The sequence below is a fragment of the Manis pentadactyla genome, chromosome 9 (genome assembly GCF_030020395.1).
Source record: "Manis pentadactyla isolate mManPen7 chromosome 9, mManPen7.hap1, whole genome shotgun sequence".
NCBI lineage: Eukaryota > Metazoa > Chordata > Mammalia > Pholidota > Manidae > Manis > Manis pentadactyla.
Genome location: NC_080027.1, coordinates 114,454,222 through 114,480,201, shown reverse-complemented (window position 1 = coordinate 114,480,201; position 25,980 = coordinate 114,454,222). Strand labels below are relative to the sequence as shown.

The 25,980-nt window shown below is 36.9% G+C and overlaps 1 protein-coding gene across 2 annotated transcripts in view; it reads left to right on the top strand.

The window, feature by feature from the left end:
* Positions 1-25,980, top strand: part of KCNK2 (potassium two pore domain channel subfamily K member 2) — a 119,595-nt gene that overhangs the window by 81,325 nt on the left and 12,290 nt on the right. For both annotated transcript variants that reach the window (XM_036912540.2, XM_036912539.2), the window contains exon 6: positions 7,010-7,149. In XM_036912540.2, the coding sequence (XP_036768435.1) occupies positions 7,010-7,149 (140 nt within the window). The remainder of the gene's footprint in view (positions 1-7,009; positions 7,150-25,980) is intronic.

The window sequence follows — 25,980 nt, the reverse complement described above, 5'->3', positions numbered from 1 at the left end:
TTCATTAGTACTCTAAAGTTCTAAAGCTAAAAAGGACCTGGGAAGCCACAGAGTCACCCCAACACTTATTTTGCATATGAATAAGCAAACCCCTGCTCCTCCAAACCCCCTCCCGCCATTACTAAGAGTAGTGCTTGCAGAATAACCCTTCCTAAAAGGTAAGAAGAAAGTAAATTATTTAGCAAAGTGTCATTTACTTGATTCTTGCAGTGCCTATAATAATGTACAGTCAAATTTAGAGGTAAGTTAAAGTTAATGGCAAAAATTATATTTAAGAATCAACTGTTGATTTCCTATTCTCAGTGTCTTAACCTTTGTCATTTTATTTTCCATTTGATGAGAAGTCTGGGGTGGTAAGTTGCTAAATCAGGTTTGCCTTATAGACTGAGAGCTACACCAGGACTTCATTAAAATCTAAGAAATAATATTAATTACAGGGAAATGAGTGACTCATTCAGGCTTGTCTTTACAACTTCTCTTCCAAGTCCATGATTGAAAAAAAAATTAGTTGTTGATTCTTCAGTATTGGAGAAAAGTCAAATCATTACCTAATTTAACACAATTTAGAACTGTTCTTCAAAACTAGTATCTACTTTAATAAATGTAAGGGTCATGCAAGCCAAGAAACAAATTTCCAACAGCTTGTTTTGAAGCTGCTAAGGAAGTCCTTAAAAATACACTTTTTTCATAAATGAGGTTAGTTTATAAGAGATAATATGAATGAGTGAAAGCCAAGTTTACAGGTGCACAGTGTCCTAACATTACCTCCTTTGCTAGTAAATATCGAACATTTTAGTCAAAAATTTAGTTATTCTAAGAAATCCTCATGGTTGCATTATGAAGACACATTTTCCATCTGGGCATTAATTTATTTAGCCATCCAAATATATCTTCTTGGAATTTTGGTCAGTGGAATTTAGTATATTTAGTTGAGTAATGAAGTTTTGTTCATCTCACATGTAGTTTTTGAATGCTTACTGGGTTAATCAGGCTTTAAGGTAAGTGCTTCATGCTCCTCTGTATTGAAAATATAATCTGGGACTTTGCCAGGTAAAAGTTCTACTTATGGTGCATTTACCTTTTCTAAAACTTTTACAAAATTTTTCAGTTGTAAAATCATTTTTCATTTTTTTTGACCGAGATAAATGTATTTGTATATTTCATATTTTGAATTCAGCTTTCTTGATATTACATTTTCAAAGTCATCATTGGAAATGCAGTTTAGTAACCACACTACTGCCTTCCTTTAACCAAAAACCATGACTCATTCAGTGGAGTTGCTCAGAGCTTGCTTAATGAAAGAGGATTTTATCATGAAAACATATACATCTCTGTCAAAAAACCTTGGCAAGCCTTTTTGTTCAAAACAGTTTGTTATCGTAGAGACCCTCTAGAAAATAGTTCCTGATGTTGCCTAAAAGTTTTGCAACTATGTCAGGGGCCTGTTATTAAAATTGCTGATATTGAACTGATCACTGAGTAAAAATCTGTCAGGAATTCAACAACACAAGTGTACCTGACACATAGTGGAATATCCGCTGAAGTACAGTCACTGCCACCAGGACCACAGTAATGACTCCGAGAAACTGCTTTGATCAGAAAGGGAGGGTTTACGTGACTACTAGGAAGTGTCTGTACTGATCATTCATTCATTTGTTCATTCAGAGAGTGAGCACATACTGGATATTAGACACTGTGCTTCACTTGTGATAATGATCGCTCTAGTTCCTGTTCCTGTGGGACAGAATGTTTGAAATCCAGGAGCAACAATTAAGTTAAACAGGGAACCTCCTTCTCTTTCTTGTAGTTGTTCTGTTTGATTATACAGGAAACTTCTGTGAAGGGCCTGGTCACCCCCCGATTCAGCCAGTGACTCTCAGAGAACTCACAAGAGAACAGAGAGCTGTGTGCATGATTAACTAAATGGAATTAGACCCATACAGTTCATAAGTTCTAGGGACTGTGGACAAACCAGGATGTTATTTGACTTAAGATCCAGAATGGCTATACAATGCATTATAGAAACGTGGAATAAAAAAAATGAAAAGGAAAACATTTGACTGACAGTTATTGCTTAGTGAGGCAGGCAGTAAATTGTACCAAGTTTAATGAAAAAGACTTCATATTGAGACCTAAAGGCAATTTCTGGGGATAACAATGTGTACATATTACATCTTTGTGAAGGATGAACGAGGGAGACAATGCATGCTTTCTTTGCAAGCTTATGTTCGTTCTTTCATTATGATCGTGAGACTGTGGTTCTTCCAATGGCAGTTTTACTAATTTTAGACCAAGGACTAGCAGGGAAAGGACAATTTCTTGAATGCTGAAATTGAAAACCCCAGAATACAGGGTCAAATGCTGGAGAGACTTAGTGACCTTTTTTGACCTTGTGTTTTTCTGACTCAATAGGATATAAGTTTGGTTTAGTAGGTGAATTTTTGTTTAAAACTAAAGTCATATTTCCATTTGTAAAACAAGTAAACAGAATTTACATTCTTAAAAACATAACTAAAAGCATTTTTAATGCTCTTAGTTCTCAGAGCACCGAGAACACTTCATTCAGTTAAATACCTTTACTATAAAAAAAATATTTAGAATAAGGCAACATGTAAGTTTTTCTCCCTTCTTATTAAGACAAGATAGCCTTAATTAATAAAAATAAAGTCAAACCAAAAAAATTGAAATCAATAATTGAGATCTAAATTAAAATACTTATAAACTGCTGCTTATATGTAAAATACTTATAGATTTATAGACCCCATTTTCTTTAGAACAAAGCCGTATGTTTATATGTATATTCTATAATACGTGTATCATTTTAGAAAACCAGAAGAGGGGCATGGAGTTGACAACCATCATCCAGAATGGCTAGATGATGGTTCAAATCCAGAGTATATCTTCCTTTTTTTTTTTCTTTACAAATATTCTGTGATTCAGGAGCATCCCAGGGAAAGAAAATTAAATATAAGGGGGAGAGAGCATTGTCTCCTCAAGTTCTATAGAACAGAACAGGGCCAGCATCTGGAAACTGTTGGAATGAGAGAAGCAAGGAAAGGAGGTCCTGTAAAACAGGACTTATCTGCAGAGCCACCTGGTTTCTAGGTTAGACTCTTGAGAGGAAGAGGCCCACCTTGTTTGACTTATGTTTCCACTAAGTCTGCCCGGCAGCATGGACAAGAAAGGCTGGGGAGGATAAATGATGGGGAGGACGGTAGCATAGGCGTCACACAGGTGACGTGAACAACTGGCCAGTGAAAAACAAGCCTGTTTTTTGGAGCCCGGCAGGCCTGGGTGTGAACTCTAGCTCTGCTGCCCCCTTTCCTGGGTAGCCTGACACATATTATTTTACCTACTGAGACTATGAATTCTCAGTTGTAAAGGGGGCTGCTTACTGTGGGGATTGACTGAAACCTGTCTTTCCCTCCTGAGTTCTGAACAGACTATGAGAGAAATGGTAATTTAACTATCAGTTTAATTACTGACGAAGGCAGCTGGATTCATGGCTTAACTCCAAGGTCGTACTAATAACCTTGTCTAAATCAGTGGACATGTGAGGAGTGGGAATATAACTGCCCTCAACATGTACCCACTGGGGCTGTAGGAAGGAATGATTGCATCTAGGTAGGCAATCGGTTAATCTTAGTTTTCACTCCTCTCAGAGGATTTTGAATATTTTGTAAATCAACCAAAATGAGCATAGGCACCTGATCATGCAGGACAATCAGAACCAATATGAAAGAACCTTCCAGGATGTGCTTGCTATGGCCTCATGGGCTGTGCTGACCCCCAACTAACAACTCTGTAGGGCCAGTGAGGAAAGGACTGTCTTAATGCTGGGTAGAGGATTGTTCCCAGCAAATGTTTAGGAAGACCACCGGGGGGAAAAAGTGGGTTCCTAGCAATAATGCCAGCCCGAACCTTTCCTGAGCGACATTGTTAGTAGTTTAATCCACTAGATTAGATTTCTTTAGTTAAACTCCAAGAAGTTCAGAGAAAAATGGCGCCATCTAAAAGAGGCTGTAACGTATCATGTGAGTCAGGAAGCCACAAGACACTTACTTTAACTACTTGTAAGAGTTTATAAGATTCCTGCAACCTTTGTACCTTCACCCCTCTTTGCTATTTTTATTACCATCTGTCTGTTTTCCTATAATGATTAGCCAGAAAGCTCTTAAAATGGAAAGGACTTGTGTGCATATTTTCAGAGGCAACAAAGGAAACAGCAGTGAGGTGACTGTTCCTGCCAAGTGGGAGAGGAACCCCAGGAGGGAAGAGTGACTTGTCACGTCCTGAAGGCTACATCTCAGGAGTCTGTGGAAGGAGAAGAAAATGATAGTAGTGGGGTGGAGATGGGGGTGTGGAATGTAGGGAGTGAATCCAAGCAGAGAAATTAACCTAGGTTCTTAATAAGCAAGACACCCATGTACAGGTTTCCTGAATGTGGCTAGACTAAATTTAGTGCTTGTAACAGCCCCCAATTTCTTTTAATGTTTCCTAACTTCAAAATAAAACCATCAGTTCCTTTTAAGCAAGAGATATCTTAACATAACAGATATTTTATTTTGGATAAGATTCTTGGATCAAGTGAATGGAATAATGTGGAAATTAATTCATAGATCTTAGATATCAGAAAGTGAGTAGGATTTCTGAGTTGTTTGGCAATATTCCAGGATACATTAGTTTTTCCTAGATCATTTATTTGGCTGCCAGTATTTCATCTGAAGAAGGGCAATTAAGAATGGGAAGATATTCCGCACCCCCTTCCCCAGGCTTAGAATCCAGTACAACTTATGGGATGAACATTTTACCCAAATATAGACTTCTTAGTGATTAAGCTAATTTACTCTTTTCAAACTGTGGCATCCTGTTTATAAGAAAGAAAACTTATAAAAAGCCATCTAAGAATGAACTAACTTCTAAAATCAACATCTTGGTGACCTTACATGTTAAGTGAGTCACAAGTATTTGGAAGAAGACTTTCTGGTTTTGAAAGAGAAAGTACTTGGAAAAAAATGTCATTTTGGATTCACTGAAATGGAAACATTTGAAAAATGAAATTCACTAGTGAGCCTATCATGTAACAAGTTTCCACACATACTTCTTAAGTCACTTCTGTGAATTTGTAGAGCAGCTTCTCCCACTGGCCAAGTCTTAATCCTCACAAGATGCATCTGGGTCCCATAATCCTTCCCAGAAATGATATTTTCAAACATTCTGCACAAACTGAATTTTTTACAGTATTTTGAAGGTAATATTATTTACTCTGTAAGCTGCACACTTAAAAATTATTATGTGTCCCAAAAGAAAGCAGAACTTGTATCTATTATTTTCCTACTAGAAAAATGTTCTCTTTTTACTCTCACCCTTTAATATTTGAAAAGGTCATGGTGAGCAACTCGAAGTCTAACTTACGGCGAGTTAGAATCGAGAGCATCTGTGATCCCGGTGTAAGCAGTCCCTAGTCTGTCTTGTGGAGCCTGAAATCCTTACCTCCCGCTCTCTCTGTTAAGCGTTGGATCTGGGTTTCAGGATCTTGCTGGGTAGCTCTGCCTGGAACCTCAAGCACTTCAAACCTACCATGGCCCAGTTTGAATTACTTTGCTTTTTTATAGTTACTCTTCTTCTCCCTGGGTTTCTGCTCCATTGCCGCACCATCTCTCAAGTCAGGGACTCTGGTCATCCTACAGCCCTGCCTGTCACCTACCACACCAACTAACTGATGATTCTGCCTCTGTGATGCACCTTCTTTTCATTCCAGCCTCAACTCAAGCACGATAAACTCTTGTCTAGTTCAGAACAAAAGTTTCTCACCCTGTCAATCCTTCCTTCTCTGCTGCTAGATTTTTCTAGGCATATAGTCAAACATGAATATAGTACTGCCTATAAACTCTACCTACTTCCCATTGCATTAGGAACAAGTCTTTACGACTGGACACAGCTCACTTTTTCTAGATTCCTCTCTTCTTCCCCTCTGTTCCCTGGCCCCTAACCATATGGAGCTTTAGTCACTATAAAAAGTTCTTTGTACCATATGTTTTCACACTGAACTTCTCTCTGTGATCCACTTTACTAAAGACTCACCTTTACTCTTCTCACCTTCCCCCTTCCAGAAGTAAAAATCCTTTCTTCTATGCCCTGTCATAGCACTTTTTAAGTTCTTTTTTGCTATCACTCAGTGTACCCATTATGGTTAATTGCCTATGTGAGGCTTTTTCAGGGTAAATAATGCATTTCTCAAGAGAGAGACTTGTTTCCCTCTTTGTGAAAAAATAACTATTTCAGTGATTGGGAATTAAAAAGTGCTCCATTAATATGTGCTGAAGTAGGGATTGTTGAAATGTGTTTAAATTCTCATGGGGCAGTTACTGTATCAAATGGAGAAGGAACAAAGATTAGAGTTAAGCAAAAGAGCTCCTTTAGCAATTTTTTTTCTTGAAAGCTAAAGATTGAAATGTATGATACATGGGAATTCCTCTGTAAAGTCAGGATAATGAATGGCGGTATCACCTGAAAATTACTCTTGGTTCAAATGAGACCCATCAAGGCATTGTCTCTGGTATTTTTTATCAATCCATTGTATCGATGATTTAAAAATAAGAATCACTTCCTGTCAAGGTTGACTTTGAATTGGTTGATTATAAGGTAAATACATGAAGCTAACATCATCTCTGTCTTCTGCTTATAACAGAGGTGGAAAGAGAAACTAGCACACATGGAATAATTAAGTGCTAGACTAGGTGAGACAGGTTATAATAAAGAAAAAAGAAACGTGGAGAAAAGGAAAAGCCACTATAACCTAGAAAAATAATGGAAGGTCTCTTAAGTGGAACATATTAAACGGGTTCTTGAAAAATAGATAAGGATTACATGAGCGAAGGCAAGGATGTCTACATAGATCATTGGCAGGAAGATTTCTAGATTTTGCAAGATAATTTTGGCAAATATATGTACTGTTTACTTTTATGAGTATGAAGTTATTTTGTCCCACTTTGTCTTTCTCTCCCAGGTGGATCAGATATTGAGTATCTAGACTTCTATAAGCCTGTTGTGTGGTTTTGGATCCTTGTAGGGCTTGCTTACTTCGCTGCTGTCCTAAGCATGATTGGAGACTGGCTCCGAGTGATATCGAAAAAGACCAAGGAAGAGGTGAGAATGAAGTGTGTAAAAACAATTCTATTTAGCTAATTCAGTAAAAGCTAGTTTTCATCTTTTTTTCCCTTACATTTACTTTTAAAATATTTAAATATTATTTAATATGGTTAACATTTATCTTTAGTGAGAATTTGACGTGTGAGGCTATCATATGAGTTAAAATAATTCACTTAACAAATACTTACTAATCACCTCTTTGTGTCAGATGCTATCTAGGTGCTGAGGCTAGTTTATAATGAAAATGATGTAATCAAAAGTACTTTTTTATTGTTTCTTTTTTCTTTTTCTCTTCTTTCTATTTTTCCTCAAATTGTATTAAGTAAATCTTATTCTGTAAAGAAAAATGGAATAGAAAATATTTGTGTCACAATATCAGTAGCATGAAAAAGTGAATATATAATGTTGGATTGTTTCTACTCTACTGAATTATTTCCCTTTTCCTTATGTCTCTACAAATGTGTGTGAGTGCACATGTACACACACATACATGTTCCAAAGCTGTATATATTATAGCCAATTTCCCTGTGTACAGATATCAGCTGTTCAAAAAGATACCCTTTTACCTATTTTATACAACTATAGATATCAAAATGAACATTAGAATTTTAACCCATGAAATTCTGAAAAATTTGAAATTTAAATCTTGATTTAAAAATTTTATAGATTGGAGGTTAAATTTTGATTTCATATTTACAGGTCCAGAATTACTATTAGTTTGAGTGTGACCCAATATTTTATGATGACTTCTGTATTTTTTGCTTTTAGGTCTTAGCCAGCTTTACTAATGTTTTCAGAGAACAATAAACCTGTAAAACCTGTAACTATAGTACCCATTGTCTGCGTTTAATTAATTATCCCTCCATTTCCCTGATGTTCATTGGTCAAGAAACTCATGTCAAGATCATTGATTGATTAAAAAAGAAACATAGTTCTTTCAACATATAACCAAAAGAAATAGAATAAGGTAGGAAATGATAAAATTAATTTCTCTCTCCACAGATTTTCTTTGAAACTCATCAAGTTATGTAACTCCTCATTAACACCCAAGGTGCCTGTGGTAATTAGATAGAGTATAAGTTGTCTAGCATTTCCCTTCATGCATACCATGTTTCTCAATTGAGAGTTCACACATCCTATCTGTATGCATTAATCATATCTTAGTTGTACCATAAAACCAAAATACATTATTATAAATAAGTCAGCAAGATAATATGCTTGACATTCTTGTTTAAATCATATGAAAAATTCTTCTTTGAGCACTGATTGATTTGCCTTAAACAGACTCATTGTTTGTGTGTGTGTGTGTGTGTGTGTGTGTGTGTGTGAGAGAGAGAGAGAGAGAGAAAGAGAGAGAGAGGGAGAGAGAGAGAGAAAGGAATTGAGAATATATTGTGCTTATTTTAATTTCAGTGTACTATCTTGAGATGATAAGGGAAAAAAGGAAATTATAACCAGGAAATATTTTGGATAATGTAGCTAAAAAGAGAATTTCTCAAATGTCTAGCCATAAATTGGCTTTCAAATGCATTTTTAAGACACACAAGTATTTATTTATTTTTACTATATTCCCTATGCTGTACTTTTCATTCCCATGACTTAATTTATTTTATAATTGGTAATCTGTATCTCTTTATTTACTTCATCTATTTCACCCTTCCCATTATCTCCCTCCCCTAAGGCAACCAGCTGTTTGTTCTCTGTGTTTATGAATCCATTTCTGTTTTATTTATATGCTTTACTTTTTAGATTCCACATATAAGTGAAATCATATAGTATTGTCCTGCTCTGACTTATTTCGCATAGCATAATGCCCTCTAGGTCCATCATGTCAAATGTCAAGTTTTCCTTCTTTTTTATGGCTGAGAAATACTCTACTGTATTTAGGTACCACATCTTCTTTATCCATTCATCTATTGACAGACACTTAGGTTGCTTCCATATCTTAGCTATCATAAATAATGCTGAAATATACATACGGGTGCATATATCTTTTGAATTCATGATTTTGTTTTCTTCGGGTAAATTCCTAGAAGGGGAATTACTGTATTGTATGGAATTTCTATTTTTAATTTCTTGAGGATCTTCCATACTGTTTTCCATAGTAACTGCACCATTTTACATTCCCAGCAACAGTGCACAAGGCTTCCCTTTTCTCCACATCCTCCCTCTCTAACCTTATTTCTTGTCTTTTTGATACTAGCCATTCTGACACATGAGATGATATCTCACTGTGGTTTTGATTTACATTTCCCCGATAATTTGTGATGTTGAGCATCTCTTCACTGTCTCTGTTGTCCATCTGATGTCTTCTTTGGAAAATTGTCCATGCAGGTCCTCCACCCATTTTTTAATTGGATTATTTGTGGTTTTAGTGTTGAGTTGTAGGAGTTCTTTATATACGTTGGATATCAATCCCTTATTGGATTATGACTTGCAAATATATTCTCCCGTTCAGTAGGATGCCTTTTCATTTTGATGATGGTTTCCTTTGCTGCACAAGCATTTGTTTTTTAAATAAAATACAATTGAAACAGAACATATAATCTATAGTTAGAAAAACTATTGTTTTATAAAATATATATACATATATATATACACACACAAACATACACATATATATTATAAACATGTTATATATTATATACATACATGCATATATACATACTAATATTGCAGATCACAGTCAAAAGTCTGAAGGCCAGGAAGGCACATACAGAAAAATGGGAAAATTTGTCCTTAAGGCACTGATATAGAATTAATATCTTAATTGGTATAGATTAATATTTTAAAATCCATATTAAAAACCAGTGCTTTTTATAATAGGACTAGCTGTTGCAAAGTCTTCCAGAGTCACGAGATAAGCATCTATATTAGTCTGCTCAGGCTGTCATAACAACTTACAACAGGCTGGGCAGCTTAATCAACAGAATTACTTTTCCTTACAATTCAGAAGGCTGGAAGTCCAAGATTAAGGTGCCAGCCAGGTTGGTTTCTGGTGAGATCTTTCTCCTTAGCTTGCAGATGGTACCTTCTCACTGTGCATGTGTGGAACGAGAGAGCTCTTCTTCTAAGAGCACCAGTCCTGTGGATTAGGGCTCCTCTCTCATGACCTGATTGACACTTCATTACCTCCTAGAAGTCTCTGCTTCCACACATAGTCACACTGGGGGTTCAGGCTTCAACATATGAAATTTTGGAGAATACAATTCAGCTTGCTTGTACCACTGTCTTTTGAAATAAATTTAAATCGCTACATTTACCAGCTTATATAGCATGAAAAACAAATCTGTTTGCCTTCTTATAAGTGATCTTCATGATTCTCAACTAAAAACGTGAAATGCACCATTGTGTTTTCATGCTATTTAACCCTGAAAAGTAGTAAACTATTCTTTTTCTTACCAGAAGTTTTATAGCTTCTACCTAACCTTTTGAGTAACATGTAATCCCTGCATCAGTGAAAAGCTCCTGTGAGTCAAGGCCCTGAGCAGAGGTGTACGTGAACCCTCCGGAGCTGAAGCTGCACCGCTCCCGACGGTTGAGCCTGTTGACATGAAACTGTCATTTTGAGCAGATGCATGTTTTCGAACTTAGTTATAATCCAATTTAGGAAAATGGCAAAATTGGGTCACAAATTCAAAAGAGAATGCGAAGAAAAGGAAAGACAATTTATAACTTACCTATAGATTGTCAGGGCCAGAATTTTTATACATGCAATACTACAAAAATGTCTGCAGCAAATGGCAAAAAGATTATTAGATAATTTTTGTTTTGAAATAGCTCACAAAAGGGCATAATTAAATAAGAACCTGCTAAATTCACTCTAGTTGTCATTGTTACAAAGATGAACGATGTCGGGTAACTTCACTAGGTAGCCCTTACCTTCTTTACCTAAACCATTCCTGATAGACCAACCTTTAAAAATGTCCTAAAGGTTCAGAAGCAACAGGTTATTTCTAGTTTTCAATTTTGATGAAGAAAAATGTGAAATATTTCAATAAGTTGAAATCCTCTCTATTAAAAAATGTAACTAGTACAAAATGTAAAAAATACACAATAATATGTAGTATTAGATTTTCCTGTGAATACCAAAACACACGCTTTACCTGAATGAAGGATTTTGGCTAAGAATAAGCCTCAGTCATATATTATTTTTTTTTAAAAACAGCTATTCTTAAGCCATATCAGTTAAGAATAAACATATAAATCTAATCATGTATGGCCTTATTTTTGTTTTTTTTATGTTAAAGTATATTTTGTTTCCAATTAATGCTAATTTTAATGAAAATATTGCACTTAGAAGTAAGGAAAAATAGTTTTTGAGGCATATGCTGAAATAAAACATGTTAGTATAACTAATCCATTTGAAATATTTGAAAAGGAAATGGTTAGTTGAAACAACACTGCATTGTTCCAGAAATGTCATGTATAATTATAGTTGATCTGCATTTCTCAAGGAAAATTATTATGACCTCAAAATTTTTCCATGGAGACATACAAATTTCTGGTAGTGTTTATTTGTTTCATTATTTTTTAAGCTTTAATGGAGAGCAGGATATGTTCAACTGTAAGAATTGGTAGACTGATGGTCTTTTTCTATGAAACCATGTACCCTCTTCTGAGGAAATGTTGCCATTTAGAAAAAAAGATTATTTAGGTATTCTGGATAATACAATAATACTGATATCTGAGGCAGGTATAATAAAAGATGTAATCACAAAAGCCAGAAGCTTAATTCCTAAGCAAGCAGGAAATAGTGCCTTATTATCCATAGATGTAGTTTGCTGCTACATATATTCTTAGAAAGGGCTGTGATTCATATATAGTTCTTGTATGGAGGTCCATGTGCCACAGTATCTGGAATGTTCCTGTCCTTATGTGAGACAGACACCACCACAACCCCTTCCAGAGCGTGCCAGTGTTGTCAGACCATGTGACACTACAGCCGGCCACAGTGAGTGGACAGCCAAACATTTTTATCAGTGTCACTTGTTTAGTCCTTGGAGCTGTTCAGGCAAGTGGAGACACTCCCTTTAGTAAATTGCCTTACATCCTATTAAGAAAACTCACTTTGACTGGTAAGTCCTACTGCCAAGAAGTCTTGGAAGATTGTCCCTGGAACTTATATTTGGCTTCAGCATTATGAAGGGACCTGAGACTATGGCGAGACATCGTTTTCTCCTGCTGGTCTTTAAACTTCACTTACGGTGGCGATGCGTCCCTTCAGTGAAAGAGCTGGGACTCCGCAGCGCTTGATCTCGTCTGGAGATGGGAGATTAAAGAGCATTTGTGGCCCGAGCTCTGGGCAGGTTGCACTGGAACACTTCTTCCTTATTTCCTATGGGGGAAGTGCTTTTAACATGAAAGGGTTTATATACTACTTAAAATAGGTTAAACTTTATTTTGAAAACCTGAGGGAGCCCCTGGAGAACTTTAAGTAAGTGGAATGAATGGTCTTGTCCACGTGGAGGAATGTGAGGAACAGGAGAAACCAGCTGGGTGCGGGGGCATCAGCTGGGAGAAATTACTGCAGGAATCCGGGTCAAACGGAAGGAAGGGTCTGTGGTGGCAGCGGGATACAGATGGAAGCGTGGAGTTCAAAATTACTTCGAGGACAGGAGGAATAGGATTTGGTAGCCCATTAGCTGTGGGCAGTAAAGAGAAAGGGAGATGATGGTACAGATCAGTGAAATTCTGAAACCTAAAGATTGGACATTCTTTTAAAGGAATGGAAATGACTCATCTGATTTCTAAAAAGTGTCTGGGCTAAAACTTAGATTTAATTCTATCTTGAGTGTTTGCTAGCTCTGCAAACCTCACCAAAATACCTAATCTATCCATTTTCTTATAAAGTGAGATTTAACCTCTTTTGTGAGGCTGCCGTAAAGGTTCAGTCAGTAGGGTGGGGGACATGGCTAAATGCTTACTAAGCTTACTTGTTCTTTTCCTCGTGGTTTTCTGAAGAAATTCATATCAAATTATTGCCCCAAATCAAATAATCCTGTAAAGTTCTTTGGCTGTCATCTAAATACCATCATATATTGTTCTATATAGAGTATAAAATGCTGTGAATGCTCATATGTCTAAATATCTGTTATCTGTTGCAATAATAAGTAAACACAAAAGCAAAGATAAGAAAACATTAAGGGCATGTATATTGCTAGAATTTAATCACAAACCCAGGGGCCAGAAGAGCCCCAGAAAAAAAGTAGGTACAGAAATTTCAAATATGTTGGATGTTCTATGGCCTGAAAACCAGTTTTTGCATTAAACATTCCTTAAATCTATCTCAAATTACTATTATCTTAATTATTTTCTTGAATTAAAGCCACAGATTTTTCTGGTGTCCTGATTTATGAACTGAGGTAGAATCCATTTAAATTTTTCCTTTTATAAACCGAGAGACAGTAGCACAATTGTTACTTAAAAAAATAAAAACATGTAGGAAGATTCCTTTTTTTTTTTAGATTTTAGATTGAGCCCTCACTATTTATAAATCATAACTTCTTTTTGCTTCAGATAACTTCATAGACTGTCACTCAGTAATGGAAATACAGAGTAATTTTTTTTCTATTAATTTGCACATAATAAGAAAATAAGTTAATAGTTTTTGCCTGAAGGCACTTTATAAGTAATTTCATTTTCTTTAGCGAGAGAGCACATTATAAGATCTAACACATCAAGATACAATGTTACTATTCCTCTTAACTGTTTTGGTATTGTAATCTGTTTTGAGAATTTGTGTTACAAAAGGTGGTCACCAGGAACCCTGCTTTCAAAACTGATTTTGGACTTTCTTCATCAAACCAAAGTTTTGTGCTCATGTGTTCAGAGCTAAAATCAATCACAGTTTACAAAACGTCAAACTTATGTTTGCTGAGAACACAACTGTGTTTTCAAGATGGACCAATAAAATTCATTTGTTTTTAGTTCCCCTTCAGATTTTTTTTTTTTTTTTGTAATATTAGTTTGTGGTTGGTTGGAGCTGAGTTGAGGGACACTTTGAGGTTTAATCAAGGATTATTTGACCATGTTTTGCAATGAAGTATGGTGATTTGTTTAGTGTTTAGTGGATGACACCCTAATTATAGTAAGGGAATTTAGTTCTTCTGCCTCAAACTTTATTTGAACTCAAAGAATGGCTTCCAGTTAATGTGTGTGTGTGTGTGTGTGTGTGTGTGTGTGTGTGTGTGTGTGTATGTGTGTGTGTGTGTGCTTATGCACGCATGTGTACAACGCTCCCACAGATACAGAAAGTCTATTTCTGAACAAAGAAGAGCCCATGTTCTTCCTCAAGTAAAAATGTCAGTCATCAGTGCTATTCATGAAATATTTTCATTTGTCCCTCTTTCAGACACACGTCAGGATTGCACTTCCTTTTCCCCTGGTGATTAGTGAGTCCTGTGAAAAGTTCTGGCCAATGAGGTGTGGACAGAACCCATGTGAGCAGAATGGGAGGATTTCATTGCACTTGAGCCCTTCAAGTGCTTACTTGCCCCTGGCATAGCGGCCATAGGAGATCGTGGTGCTGTGTCAGGCTGGGTCCCTGAGTAACCACAATGAGAGGAACCCATCGCTGACATCTCAAGGCCACTTAGCATACGGGGGAACTTAACCCTTGTTGCTTTAACACCTCTAAAATGTTTGTTCTAGATCATAACCTCCTCTAACCTGACAACCCAGCAAAACATACACATTGTTGCTCTAATTCAAGAGTTAAAATAATAATTATAATGATAATTCGGGAGATTTGAATTTATGTGCCATGCTCATATTTGGTGAATTTTGTATTAGTTCCCAAATCTCTGATGGGTTAAGATTCCTTATCTGAATTTATATTATTCAAGATATTATATTACCTGCATTTATCTTATTTAAGATTTGTTAATGGCTTTATTAAAATAGAGGCATTAAGGTAAGAATTGAAGTAAAACAGAGCAGCCTGATTTTTAAGGAAATTACAGATGGACTTTAAATTGTACTGGGACCAGATATTCCTGTTCCTGTAAAAAGAGCAGATTCTGCTCTCCTTCAGGATTATATACTCTTTTCAGGATGGGATCCAATGATATCAAATCTGTTTTATCTGTAAACCTTCCAGAATCTTGAACTGATGTTAAATTTCATAAAACCAATGCATAAAGCCACAGTAGCCACAGATATAAAAGCACAGGATATTCTTGTATAATATTATTTTTGAAATTTATTAGGTTGAACTCTGTGACACTGAGGACATTCAACTATTTTTTACTTAAGAATCACAACTTCATATGATTCAACCCAACATCCTAAGGAGCTATATTTACAAGCCAGTTTCTACAAATAGTATAATTATCATATTATAAACTATACATTAGATTATGACTATACATTAGGCGAAATCATATTATGCTAGACATATGTGGTGTACTTTCTTTATTCTGAACTTGGCCAAATCTTTCATCTCAACTCAAAGACAGACTAGTTTTTTGAACGTTCTGCAAATCCATCCCTAGTGCCCTTGGCACTTGTCACTCCGGACTGCAGCTCTGGAGTGCTTTTTTTTTTTTGCCTGGCCATATTAAGACTGTGAAGCTCTCTCTGGGACCCCTTTACTCCAATCACAGATATAGGTTCCTCACTTTATTCCCTTGAACACAGCTAATATGAGGCTGCAACAATTTATAACTCTGTCGGAGGCTTGAGGGTAACTTAAAGGAATTATAAAGCAGAAATGGAAAGCTTTATGCTGGGTAATCAAACCACATTGCTCCTAGAGTCCACTGGTCATCTTCTCAAAGGCCATCTCACTTGGCCGTCCTTGACCATCTCACTCCTTAACCCCTGGCTTGGCGGCATATCGCAGCGATCTTCTTACCACTCTAGATGAGTTTGTTCTATTAGGCACTGTCTTTCCTGAGTGCAGAGACCAAACCAGTAAAAGGGCAGCTGATACAGTAACACAATATATACTATATGCTACATATATGTTTGTACATAATGTTTTTACTTATGTATATTAGACACACATACACATGCACATATACACACAATAAATGCAAATATACTCTCCCCCAAATGGAGATAGCAGTTTTAATCATTAGACGTGTTACTGGATATCTTAGTCTGAAACAGCTCTGTTTGGATTGCTTCCTCAGGACAGATTGTCCCTAAGAACTGTGGATAGGTGCTTGACTTCAACATCTGTGATTAAACAAAACCAACCAACTAACAAACAAGCTGACTAAAGTAGTCACTTTTGTCATGAACAGGGTCCAACTCTAAGGATAAACTCTAGCTCCAGAATACCAGGCTGCTCCTAAAACTTGAAATGTCTGGGTTATTTTTTCACTATTTTTTTATCTAAGAAAAGAAAAAAAACAATAACAGAAAGCTTTCCAGATCTCATAAATGTTTATCCCTGCTACTCATAGTTGCTCATCCACTCTGGCTTTGCTATTTTCATAATCTGTCTGTATCAACGAGCACCTAGTTATCTTTTGAAAAAAGTGTTTATATGAAATACTACCCCAAAGCTATGTAAATAATCAATCATACTGGGAAATCTTACTACACAAAGGAGTTTCATTTCTGCAACTGAATGCAACACATATGATGATATTTTTCATGGTACTTTTCACAGATGCCAACGCTTGTAATATGTCGATGGCTCCTTCAGTTTCCTGGTGTATATTTGTGAGGAGTTGAGATACTTATTTTAGTGAGGGTTTTGTTATGCCATCTAGTGTTTTATTTGTATATATTTACTCCAATTTGGGTCATTTCTACCATGCTTTAAAGAGCCTGTTGGGCAGATTTAGCCTAAATATAAATTCGGTTCAAATGACCACTGTTTGGTGTCCGATACAGGTTCCTTAATGAGTAGTAAGGGCTAGAAGGACGTAGGTAAGCAGGGCGGGATAAAAAGTGTTTTCCTATTTTGAAGTCACAGAACTGCAACATGAAAACTTTGTCACAAATGTGGATTGACCAAAAAGCAGTATAGCCTACGTTTGAGCATGGGAGGAAGAGGGATCTCGCTGAGCAGTGTTTCTGATACGCAAGTCTGCCTGTCTGCCGCCCGCACATGCCATTCCACACGTGCTCATGGAGCTGTCTGTCAAGCATGTTTTGATTGCCCACGGTGTGTCAGGCATTTTGCTAGGTATTAGGAATAGAGGTATAAAGAAGTGACAGCATTTGCCTTCAAAGAGAAGTTTATAGTTTGGTGGGGGTATAAAGCATGTACTAATAATCACTACAGGGTAGGTACTGTGATAGAATTCTAAAGAAGATGCTTTGTGTGCCACGGAATGAAGAAAGAGAATTACTAAATCTCCTTGGGTGAATTGGAGTATAGAAAAGGTGACATCCCTGATTTCTCTTTTTCTTTCCGATTTTACATTCAGTCCTATGGCCTTGATCTGAAAATGTATCCAGAATCCAACCACATCTCACCTACTCATCACCTTTTCCGAGCCACCCCTGGCTCATGCCTGGATTATTCCAAAGCCTCCTAACTGGTCTCCCTGCTTTCACCTTCGCTCTATGTAAAGTCTGTCCTCAACCAAGATGACACAATAATCCTTTGAAACAAGTAATATCATATCATTTCTCTGCTTAGAAGTTTCCCAATGTCTCTCCATCATTCTGATAGTAAAAGTTAAAGTCTGTATAGTAGCATAGATGCTCTCTACAATTTCACTCCGGCTACCACAAACTCTTCTCTTACTATCCTCTTTCCCCTGGCTCCCTGAGCTCCAGCCACACTGCTCACTTGCTGCCCCTCCCCTCCCCTGGCAGAGCCCTGCCCCAGTGCCTTTGCACTGACTGTTCCCTCCATCAGAGTCAGAGTCATGCTGTTTTCTGAGACAGCTACCTGGCTCACTACCTAGTATCTTCAAGTTTTTTTTTTTGCTTAAAACAACATAAGTTTTTAGTGATAGGAACATTTTGCCATTCCAGAAACAACTTTATAGGATAAAAAATCTTCCCTATACAAATAAACTAATCAAAATTATAAATATTGTAACTTTTAACTTCTTCAATTTAAAATGCCCCCCTGTGTAGATGGTATTGTTCACAGTGGAAGGAATTTTTGTTATTTTACTTCATCAAAATCAGGTAAAACAGTGCTTAGCATATAAAAGGCATTTAATAAATACTTGTTGAGTTGAATGAATAAAAAGTGTACCAATAAAATGATTCTGAACTCAGAGGTAAGAGTAGAATTCAGAATTCAGAAAAATCTGGAGAGATCTAAAATAGCACAGTGAGTTTCTTTTTCATACCTATTTTCAATATTAGCATATCTTATACTTACTTCTTCAGTGATAAAAGAGAAAGGAGTTAGTTTTTTTCTCCCGTCAAATCAGAAATAAGATTTTAGTTTTGTTCCACATTTTTACATTTTCAGAACCAAATTATATTTAACATTGCTGACTTGTATTCATTCTATAGCTTCCAGATACAAAAGAAATTATAATATTCAAGAGATGATTAATTTCCTAATTAAATAGCTTGACATATAAGCTACTTAGAATTTTCAATAGGCTAAAGCTATTCATGTTTCCATAAAAAAACCTTGAGCAATAACTGTAAGATGCAGTACAGGGTTTGATACTATCAAGTTAGAAACTAGTTCAAAAGTTTAGTCTCTGGCTAGAAAAAAATGTCAGGAAAATTTCATTTTTATTCCTGGTGGGATGGTTTTAGGACAGGAATCTTCTTGGCAATTTTAATTAATTCATATTTTAAAATATTTAATTTTATTAAATACTTTGTATTAATACCTTTTTGTGTTGAATTAATACTTTAATGTTTTAAATTAACATTTAACTTTTTAATAATACCTTTTATATTAATACTTTGTAGTAATACTTTTTGTATTATTTTGTTGGTTGCTTTTTCTTTGAAAATAATTGGTTTTTATTTATTCCTCCTGTTATGTTAAAGAGAACCCCCAACCCCACCCCATGTGAAATACTGCCCAGGGCAGTTGATTCTATTTTAAGCATTTGAACATGTTCCATACGATTTTAATATTTATAAAATTTCCAAACTATGTAACATTGCAAATTTGCCAACTTGAAGGGCACTTACTTGATTTCAAAAGTAAAATATGTGCATAAGTGAAGACAAATTCAGGCAGACAGGGTGACTTGAATACAACTGACCGTATCTAGAGAACAGTACACATCACAATAATGTTGGGTGAGGTGATGAGGGAGCTTAGAGAAATTTTCTTAACATGAAATTCATTCAACATGGAGTTCTAAAAGAGGAATCGGTATGTTTTCCAAGATCTCTCATTAGAAAATGTAGTTACCTCCAATGTATCATGCTAGATAATCTACTGTTTGTTTTTCTAATTAGAAAACATTTGATCAGAATTGCTGGCTTCAAAACAGTAGTTAATTTCAAATAGCACGGTTTTCTTTTCCCACTGGAACTTAGCAGGAGTGTTTTTTATTGGAAATGGCATGTCTGCAATTTGGTTTGACCCACATGAGAATTCTGAATGAGCAGCTTTGAGAAAGAAGTAGTACTTCTCCCATCCCTTCCACAATTTTACATGGTAAAAGGTTCTCAAAACACTGATTCCATTATTGGCACTCAAATGCTAAATTACATACTTTTATATTGGTGCTTCATTAATATGATTACATGTAAAGTAAAGTCTGTATCATTTTTTTCTAATTTGAGAGGGAAATACTTGGGAATACTTATGCTTGATCAGAAGTGTGTCTGGCTTTGAGGTACCATGTACTAAAGCCTATCAAAAATGAAAATGTTTTATATAGTTTTATATCCAATATAGTGGAAATTTGTTTTTTTATCCTGCTTCTGACCAGTGGGAAAGCTCATATGCTTCATGCAGTTGTTTCCATGCAGTGGGAGGTGATGCCATCATTCTGTGGCTTTTTTGAAGGAGGACGAATGGAAAATGACCAAGTTAGTGCACTGTTCTAACTTAAATAAGCAGATTCAACTTTACAAAAAAGGTTATCCCAATTTTACAAGTGTTGTAAGCTACGGAATTATTATAAATGGTGGTTATGGTTGCATAGTAATATGCTAAAGCTGGACCTCATAAAATAATACTTCCTTCAAATAGAAGTGTTAGAAATATAAATGTGAAGCTGCATCTAGAATCCCTACCTTGCCAAATAAACCCTAGTTCTTTTGACCAAAAGTCTAGGTTCTGTCAGTTGAAAGCTCATAACTCAAAAGCATTATTTCAAAAGCTGTTGGGAAATGTCAAAGTTCTAGAATTTAATATTTGATCAATATTCTATGTGTAACACAGTTCTCCTGTTGTCTGTTTGTGGGTCTTTGTAGGCATCCCTAATTTGACACTACCAGCTGAGGCAGAAACATCTTCAAAGGTCTGGTCTACTTCACGGGACTTACTCTTCCAGATACATTTCATTTGTCCACACATGGCATCCATGAGTAGCACAATATCCTTGTCTATGCCAAAGCTCTCAGGTATCTGGTTATTTCGTCAAACAAAACAATCATATGTATAGCTTGTCCCCTGTTGGACAGTCTGGCAGTTTAAAAAGACTTTTAAACTAGAGCAAAGTGAATTGGTTAATTCCTTCTTCTTTTTTCTTTCCATGTAAATTTCTATCTTTCACTATTCAAAATGCAGAGGCAACTAGCTTTTACATTTGAAGGAAAAGAAGATAAGATGGCTAGTGAAAGGGGAACTTGGGAATAGTTAAATATTTTGAGAGCTTTGTTATAAGCCTGGAAAATGTTCAGATCTGACCCCAGCAAAAGTTCATCTCACTCTCCGTCTCTGAGCATTTGTTTGGTGTTAATGATAATGAAGCTGGGCTTACTTTTCAGTCAATATCAGATCAGAAACAGTAAGTACCTCTTGGAGATGCTTGCTTTTCCCCTGCCTTTTCTCACCTTCCTGACTTTTCTTTGCCCTTTTAGTGCTTGATATAATGCAGGCTTCCTAAAACAACCAGACCAAGGTATAATAGAAACCCATAATAACACAGCCTTCTGTTAAATAGATACAAAAATAGGTCAAATCGTGTTCTCTAAAGCATAAGATGATACAATAAGTGCTGTATATGAAAATCAGCCTGCCCAAGGAGGTTAACAGTGGAAGAGAAAGGGTTCTACTTCATTTTCTCTCTTGATAAAGTTCCTACATTTTAAGTGTGTGAGTAGATGCCTTGGATGCTCTGGCTGCCGCAGGCTAGGGGGTTTGTGCCATCTTGCTGCCTTTCCAGATACTGTATAGAAGCATTTGCAGAAGGAATAGTGAAGTATAGCTCTTGGCTTTCCTTTCACAATGGATGCGTTCATTGTCCGCTATTCTTGCATTCAGTGGTTTTTCCCTAAACTCTAAATCCATAAGCCATCCATCAGTGAACACGGCTGGGGGGACAGGTTTGCAGCATTTCTGATCTGTATGAAGGAACAAAGCTAAGCATGAGCCCCTGCACTCTGCTGGGGTACGTCTTTATTATTTTCACTGCCCCTTCTTTTATTTTCTGTCATTTCTTCCTGTTTCTTAGGCAGCCTCGTTATGGTTTAGCCAAGTTAGTTGAAATACAGTGGACTGTTTGTGAGATAGATCATGTCCCACAGCGTGAACAGCGTTTCTGTAGAACTAACCTGGCAGTGCTATAGCGGGCTTGGGAAAGGCATCTACTTGCTTTGCAGTGAGCTCTGCATGGTTAAAGCCCCTCTCCATGATTAGACCCCCTCTGCTACTTTTAGTTATTGATAGGGAGCAGGGGGATTTGCATTATTTTCTGGATTTGCATTATTTTCAAAAAATATATGACCCCTTTTCCTGAAAATGTGTTTTTTACATATTCATTAAAGAATAAAAGTGGTTCTTTGTAATCCAGTTTAAAGATAGCAATGAAAGGGCACTCTATGAGCAAGGCTGTCCTGCAGAAATAGAATGCAAAGCACAAATGCAAACCACATATATAACGTTCAAATTTTCTAATAGCCTCATGAAAAGACTAAAAGAAAACTGATGAAATTAATTATATATTCGTTTAACCCAATATATCTAAACTACTCTCATTTTGATATGTAAATACCAAATAATGTAAAACTTAAGACAGATATAATTTTTGTAGCAGAATTTCAGTATCTAGTGTGTATTTGACACTTACAGCACATCGCAGATCAGACTGGCCATATTTGAAGTGTCCAATAGCCAAAATGACAGAGGCCACTGCAGTGGACAGTGCAGCTATAGACTTAGTTCAGAATATAGATCAGAGACTGTATTATAGAATATAGACTAAGAATCTCTGGCAGTAACCCACTTTAAAACAAACCTGCTGCTTCTGTGCTAATGATACAGATTGTGTTTTACCTCCTGGCAATTATATTATCCTTAATTGTTATCATTTCAAGGAGCTAGGGAAAAAAAGAGTAAAAGGCAAATTGCAAAGGCACTGAAATAAATGTGTAAAATCACATTACTTATTCTTTCCCCTATTTGGAGCAATTCTTGGAGAATATCTTTGAGCTTCATATTACTATTACTACGTCTGCATTTCACCTAATATGTCAAAGTGAATAGCTATCTATAGATCCTCAATTAGTTCAGAGGATTTCTATAAATGTCGACCCCCCACACCCATGCAACTGGACATGGGAGCATTTATCTGTGAGAAATTTCTGGAAACAATTTGCCCTTTGAAAAAGAGTTGGAAATACAATTTTCCTGGATCTACATAGACCATATTAAATATTTTCTTGCACTGTCCATTATGCAGAGTTTAAATATGATATTTTTTAACTGATGGAGCATATTTTCAGAGATAAATACATTAACCTCTGAAAGCGCAGCAACAAAGAGCAACAAAATGAAGACTTGTTCTTTTCTCACTCCTTTATTACTGGCTTCTCATCTTCCATTTTGCACTCTAAATCTCTCCAGCTACTTCTCTGTGACTTGCACTGACAGCTATTCTGGTGATGCACCTGATCAGAGACGGATTTAATTAGCCCTGGAAGCTATAAACATTTTCCCTTGATTTTCATAGAAAATGATAACCTGCCCACCATCAACCTGCTCTTCCTTCGTGGACCATAGGGACTAAGTAAGGGCATAGTGTCGTTCCACATAGTCAATACTCATAGCAGCTTGATAAAGACCAATGCAAGTAGAAGTCCTGTTCTTTTCTCTGTATTCCCAGGATTTCTTATCAACACATGTGGTACATGCTCAGGAACCAAAACCCAAGCCTGGTCATTTTATTCTCTGCTTAAATTCTTCAGTTGTCTCCGAACTTTGTTCTCAGACTGAGAATTTATTAGAACTGTGCCACAGGGGCCTTCTTCTGTTCTCTGATGGCACCAAGCTCTTTTTCACGTGGGCCCCTTCGCCTCCCCTGGGCTATGCCCTGGCCTTGACTGCTTTTCTCCATCACTATCACTTTGCTAAGTACAGAGAGCACCTGGATCTCAGATCAAATGTCACCTCTCTCCAGACCTCCTATATGACCCCTCCCATCTAAATTATTCCTCTTCCTTATATGCTGTTATCACATCCCTTAATTTGGCATCACTGCACTTAGTCCTGATTTGTCATTATGCATTTATTTGTGAAATTATTTGTCCATCTCACCCAGGAAGCACCATTAGAGGGGCAGCTTTCCTCCCAACCCATTCCAGTGGGCCTTTGTGTCATAACATGCCTTGTTTGAATTTTAGGGCACTCTCCCACACTACTTTCTACCGTCCTCTTCTCTGTTACCTGCCTGTGACACCCAAAAATTCACTTGGCTCCTGGAACATTTATTTGACAAAGGTTTATCAAATGCCTGGAATGTGTCCATACTATGCTTTGAATGGCCTTCCACTGTTAGAAATGGAGAATCACCTATAAGCAGTAGTGTTGAATTTACTTCACCAGCAGGGATTCACATCCTTTATTGGGTCACACACACTGAAAGTTTAAGAATTCTGATTCCCTTTCCCAGTAAAAAAACTGCACACATCCTCATAATATATATCAAGTTGTAAGAGCTTCACATAGTCCCCGAAGAGATTCATATACCCCTGGTTGGGTAATGCTTCCTAAATCAATCACGTTACAGGGTACAAAATATTGACATTCTCTCCTTAGAACTCTGGGATAGAGGAAGACAAAGGATGAGATGGAGAATAAAGAAGTGTGCCACAACTTCTGTTTCTGCAGGAGGAGGGAGTGAATGGGGAGAAAAAACCTTTTGTCACTGCTGCCCAGGACCACAGTTACAAACCACAGGGCCAGAATGGTGGGCTTCAAACATTTTGCGTGTGAACTTCCTGAAAGTATTTTGAGAAGTGAGGTCTGTCCATGTATACTTCTAAGTTAAGTTTAAAATTCTTCATTTTAGGTTGAAAATTGCAAAGGACACCATTATCAGTGAACTTCAATGCTGACTTTTAACCATGACTATTACATGTTTCTTTAAATGGGCCAGTGATAGACACCCAACAGAAATCTAAACACACAAGAAAGCTCTTCTCATCGCGTCCTCTTAGACAGCACACAATTTTGATTGGTCCCATTACTTGTGGGACATAAAATAGTGGCTGCCAGACTTCTCCCTGTGCAATTAATATATATTGTGGGGAGGTACTTTGGGATTTTATGATTGTCCCTTTCATCATCACATCTCAATTATCTATTTATTAATGTCCCTACAGACTCGTGGGTTTCTGCTGTAATCAGTGAATTGTACTCTGTTATGATTATCATTTGTTTTGATCCTCAATTTGTCCCAGTCTTAGCTGTTCACTGGGAGCCCCTTCAAGCTGTCTTCTGTGCTTTTTGGCATATCCTCATCATTCTTTGAGCAATTCTTTACTTTCTGCAAATAAGATGTTTCAGGGTCAATTTATAATTTCTCAGCACTAGCCCAAGAATAATGGTATGTAGAAACAAAGATGTGGTCGCTCTTTGCTAATGGGATTGTCAGTGCTCCCAGACCCTCTGAGTGGACAGAGCTCAAGGAATGTATTTCGTATTCATGCATATGCTTAAGATTGTATTTAATTCATATCTACCTATATATCTTGCAACCTGTGAGGATGTTAACTTCTTATAGTGATTTCATATTCATGCATATGCCTAAGACTGTATTTAATTCATATCTACCTATATATCTTGCAACCTGTGAGGACGTTAACTTCTTGTAGTGATCATTTTGCAGTATATGTAAATATAAAATCATGTGCACCTGAAACTAATATGTGAATTTACCTCAATTTTAAGTAATACAGAAAAAAAGACATGAGTTCATACTAATACCTTCAGTGACAACCAAACACAGGAATCCCTTCTAATTTTTTGCTTTTTAACATCTGTAATTCCTCTCTCTTACAGTGAGATCCCTGATTCCTGTTATTCTTACTCTATGATTTGATCAAGCTCCTTGTATGGAGCCAGTCTTGGACAGCCACTGCTGCCACTCGGTGCAACCCTGTAGAGATGCCCTCCCCCCGCCCTGCTTGGTCCCCAGCTCTACACGCTAGGGCTCCCTGTGTGTGCTGCCTCCTCCCCCTCTAAGGCTCCGACACCCCACACTGGGCTACCTCTTGTGCGGGTGCCCCCCTCATGCTGGTCCGTCTCTGGCACCCCACGCCGGCACCACGGCGCCTTCCCCAAACCTGCCATACTGATGTGTCCCTAGTTACGCTCCGCCTAAGAGCTCTGGGGCTGACTTGCTTAGGAGGGAAAGGGAAAGACAAGGAAAGGCAGCCAAACCATTTTTTAGTGGATAGGTGTTGTATTCCTGCAGGACTATGAATGCCCTTTTGTTCTAGGTGAACAACTATTTGAAATATCATTAAATGTTTTGATTT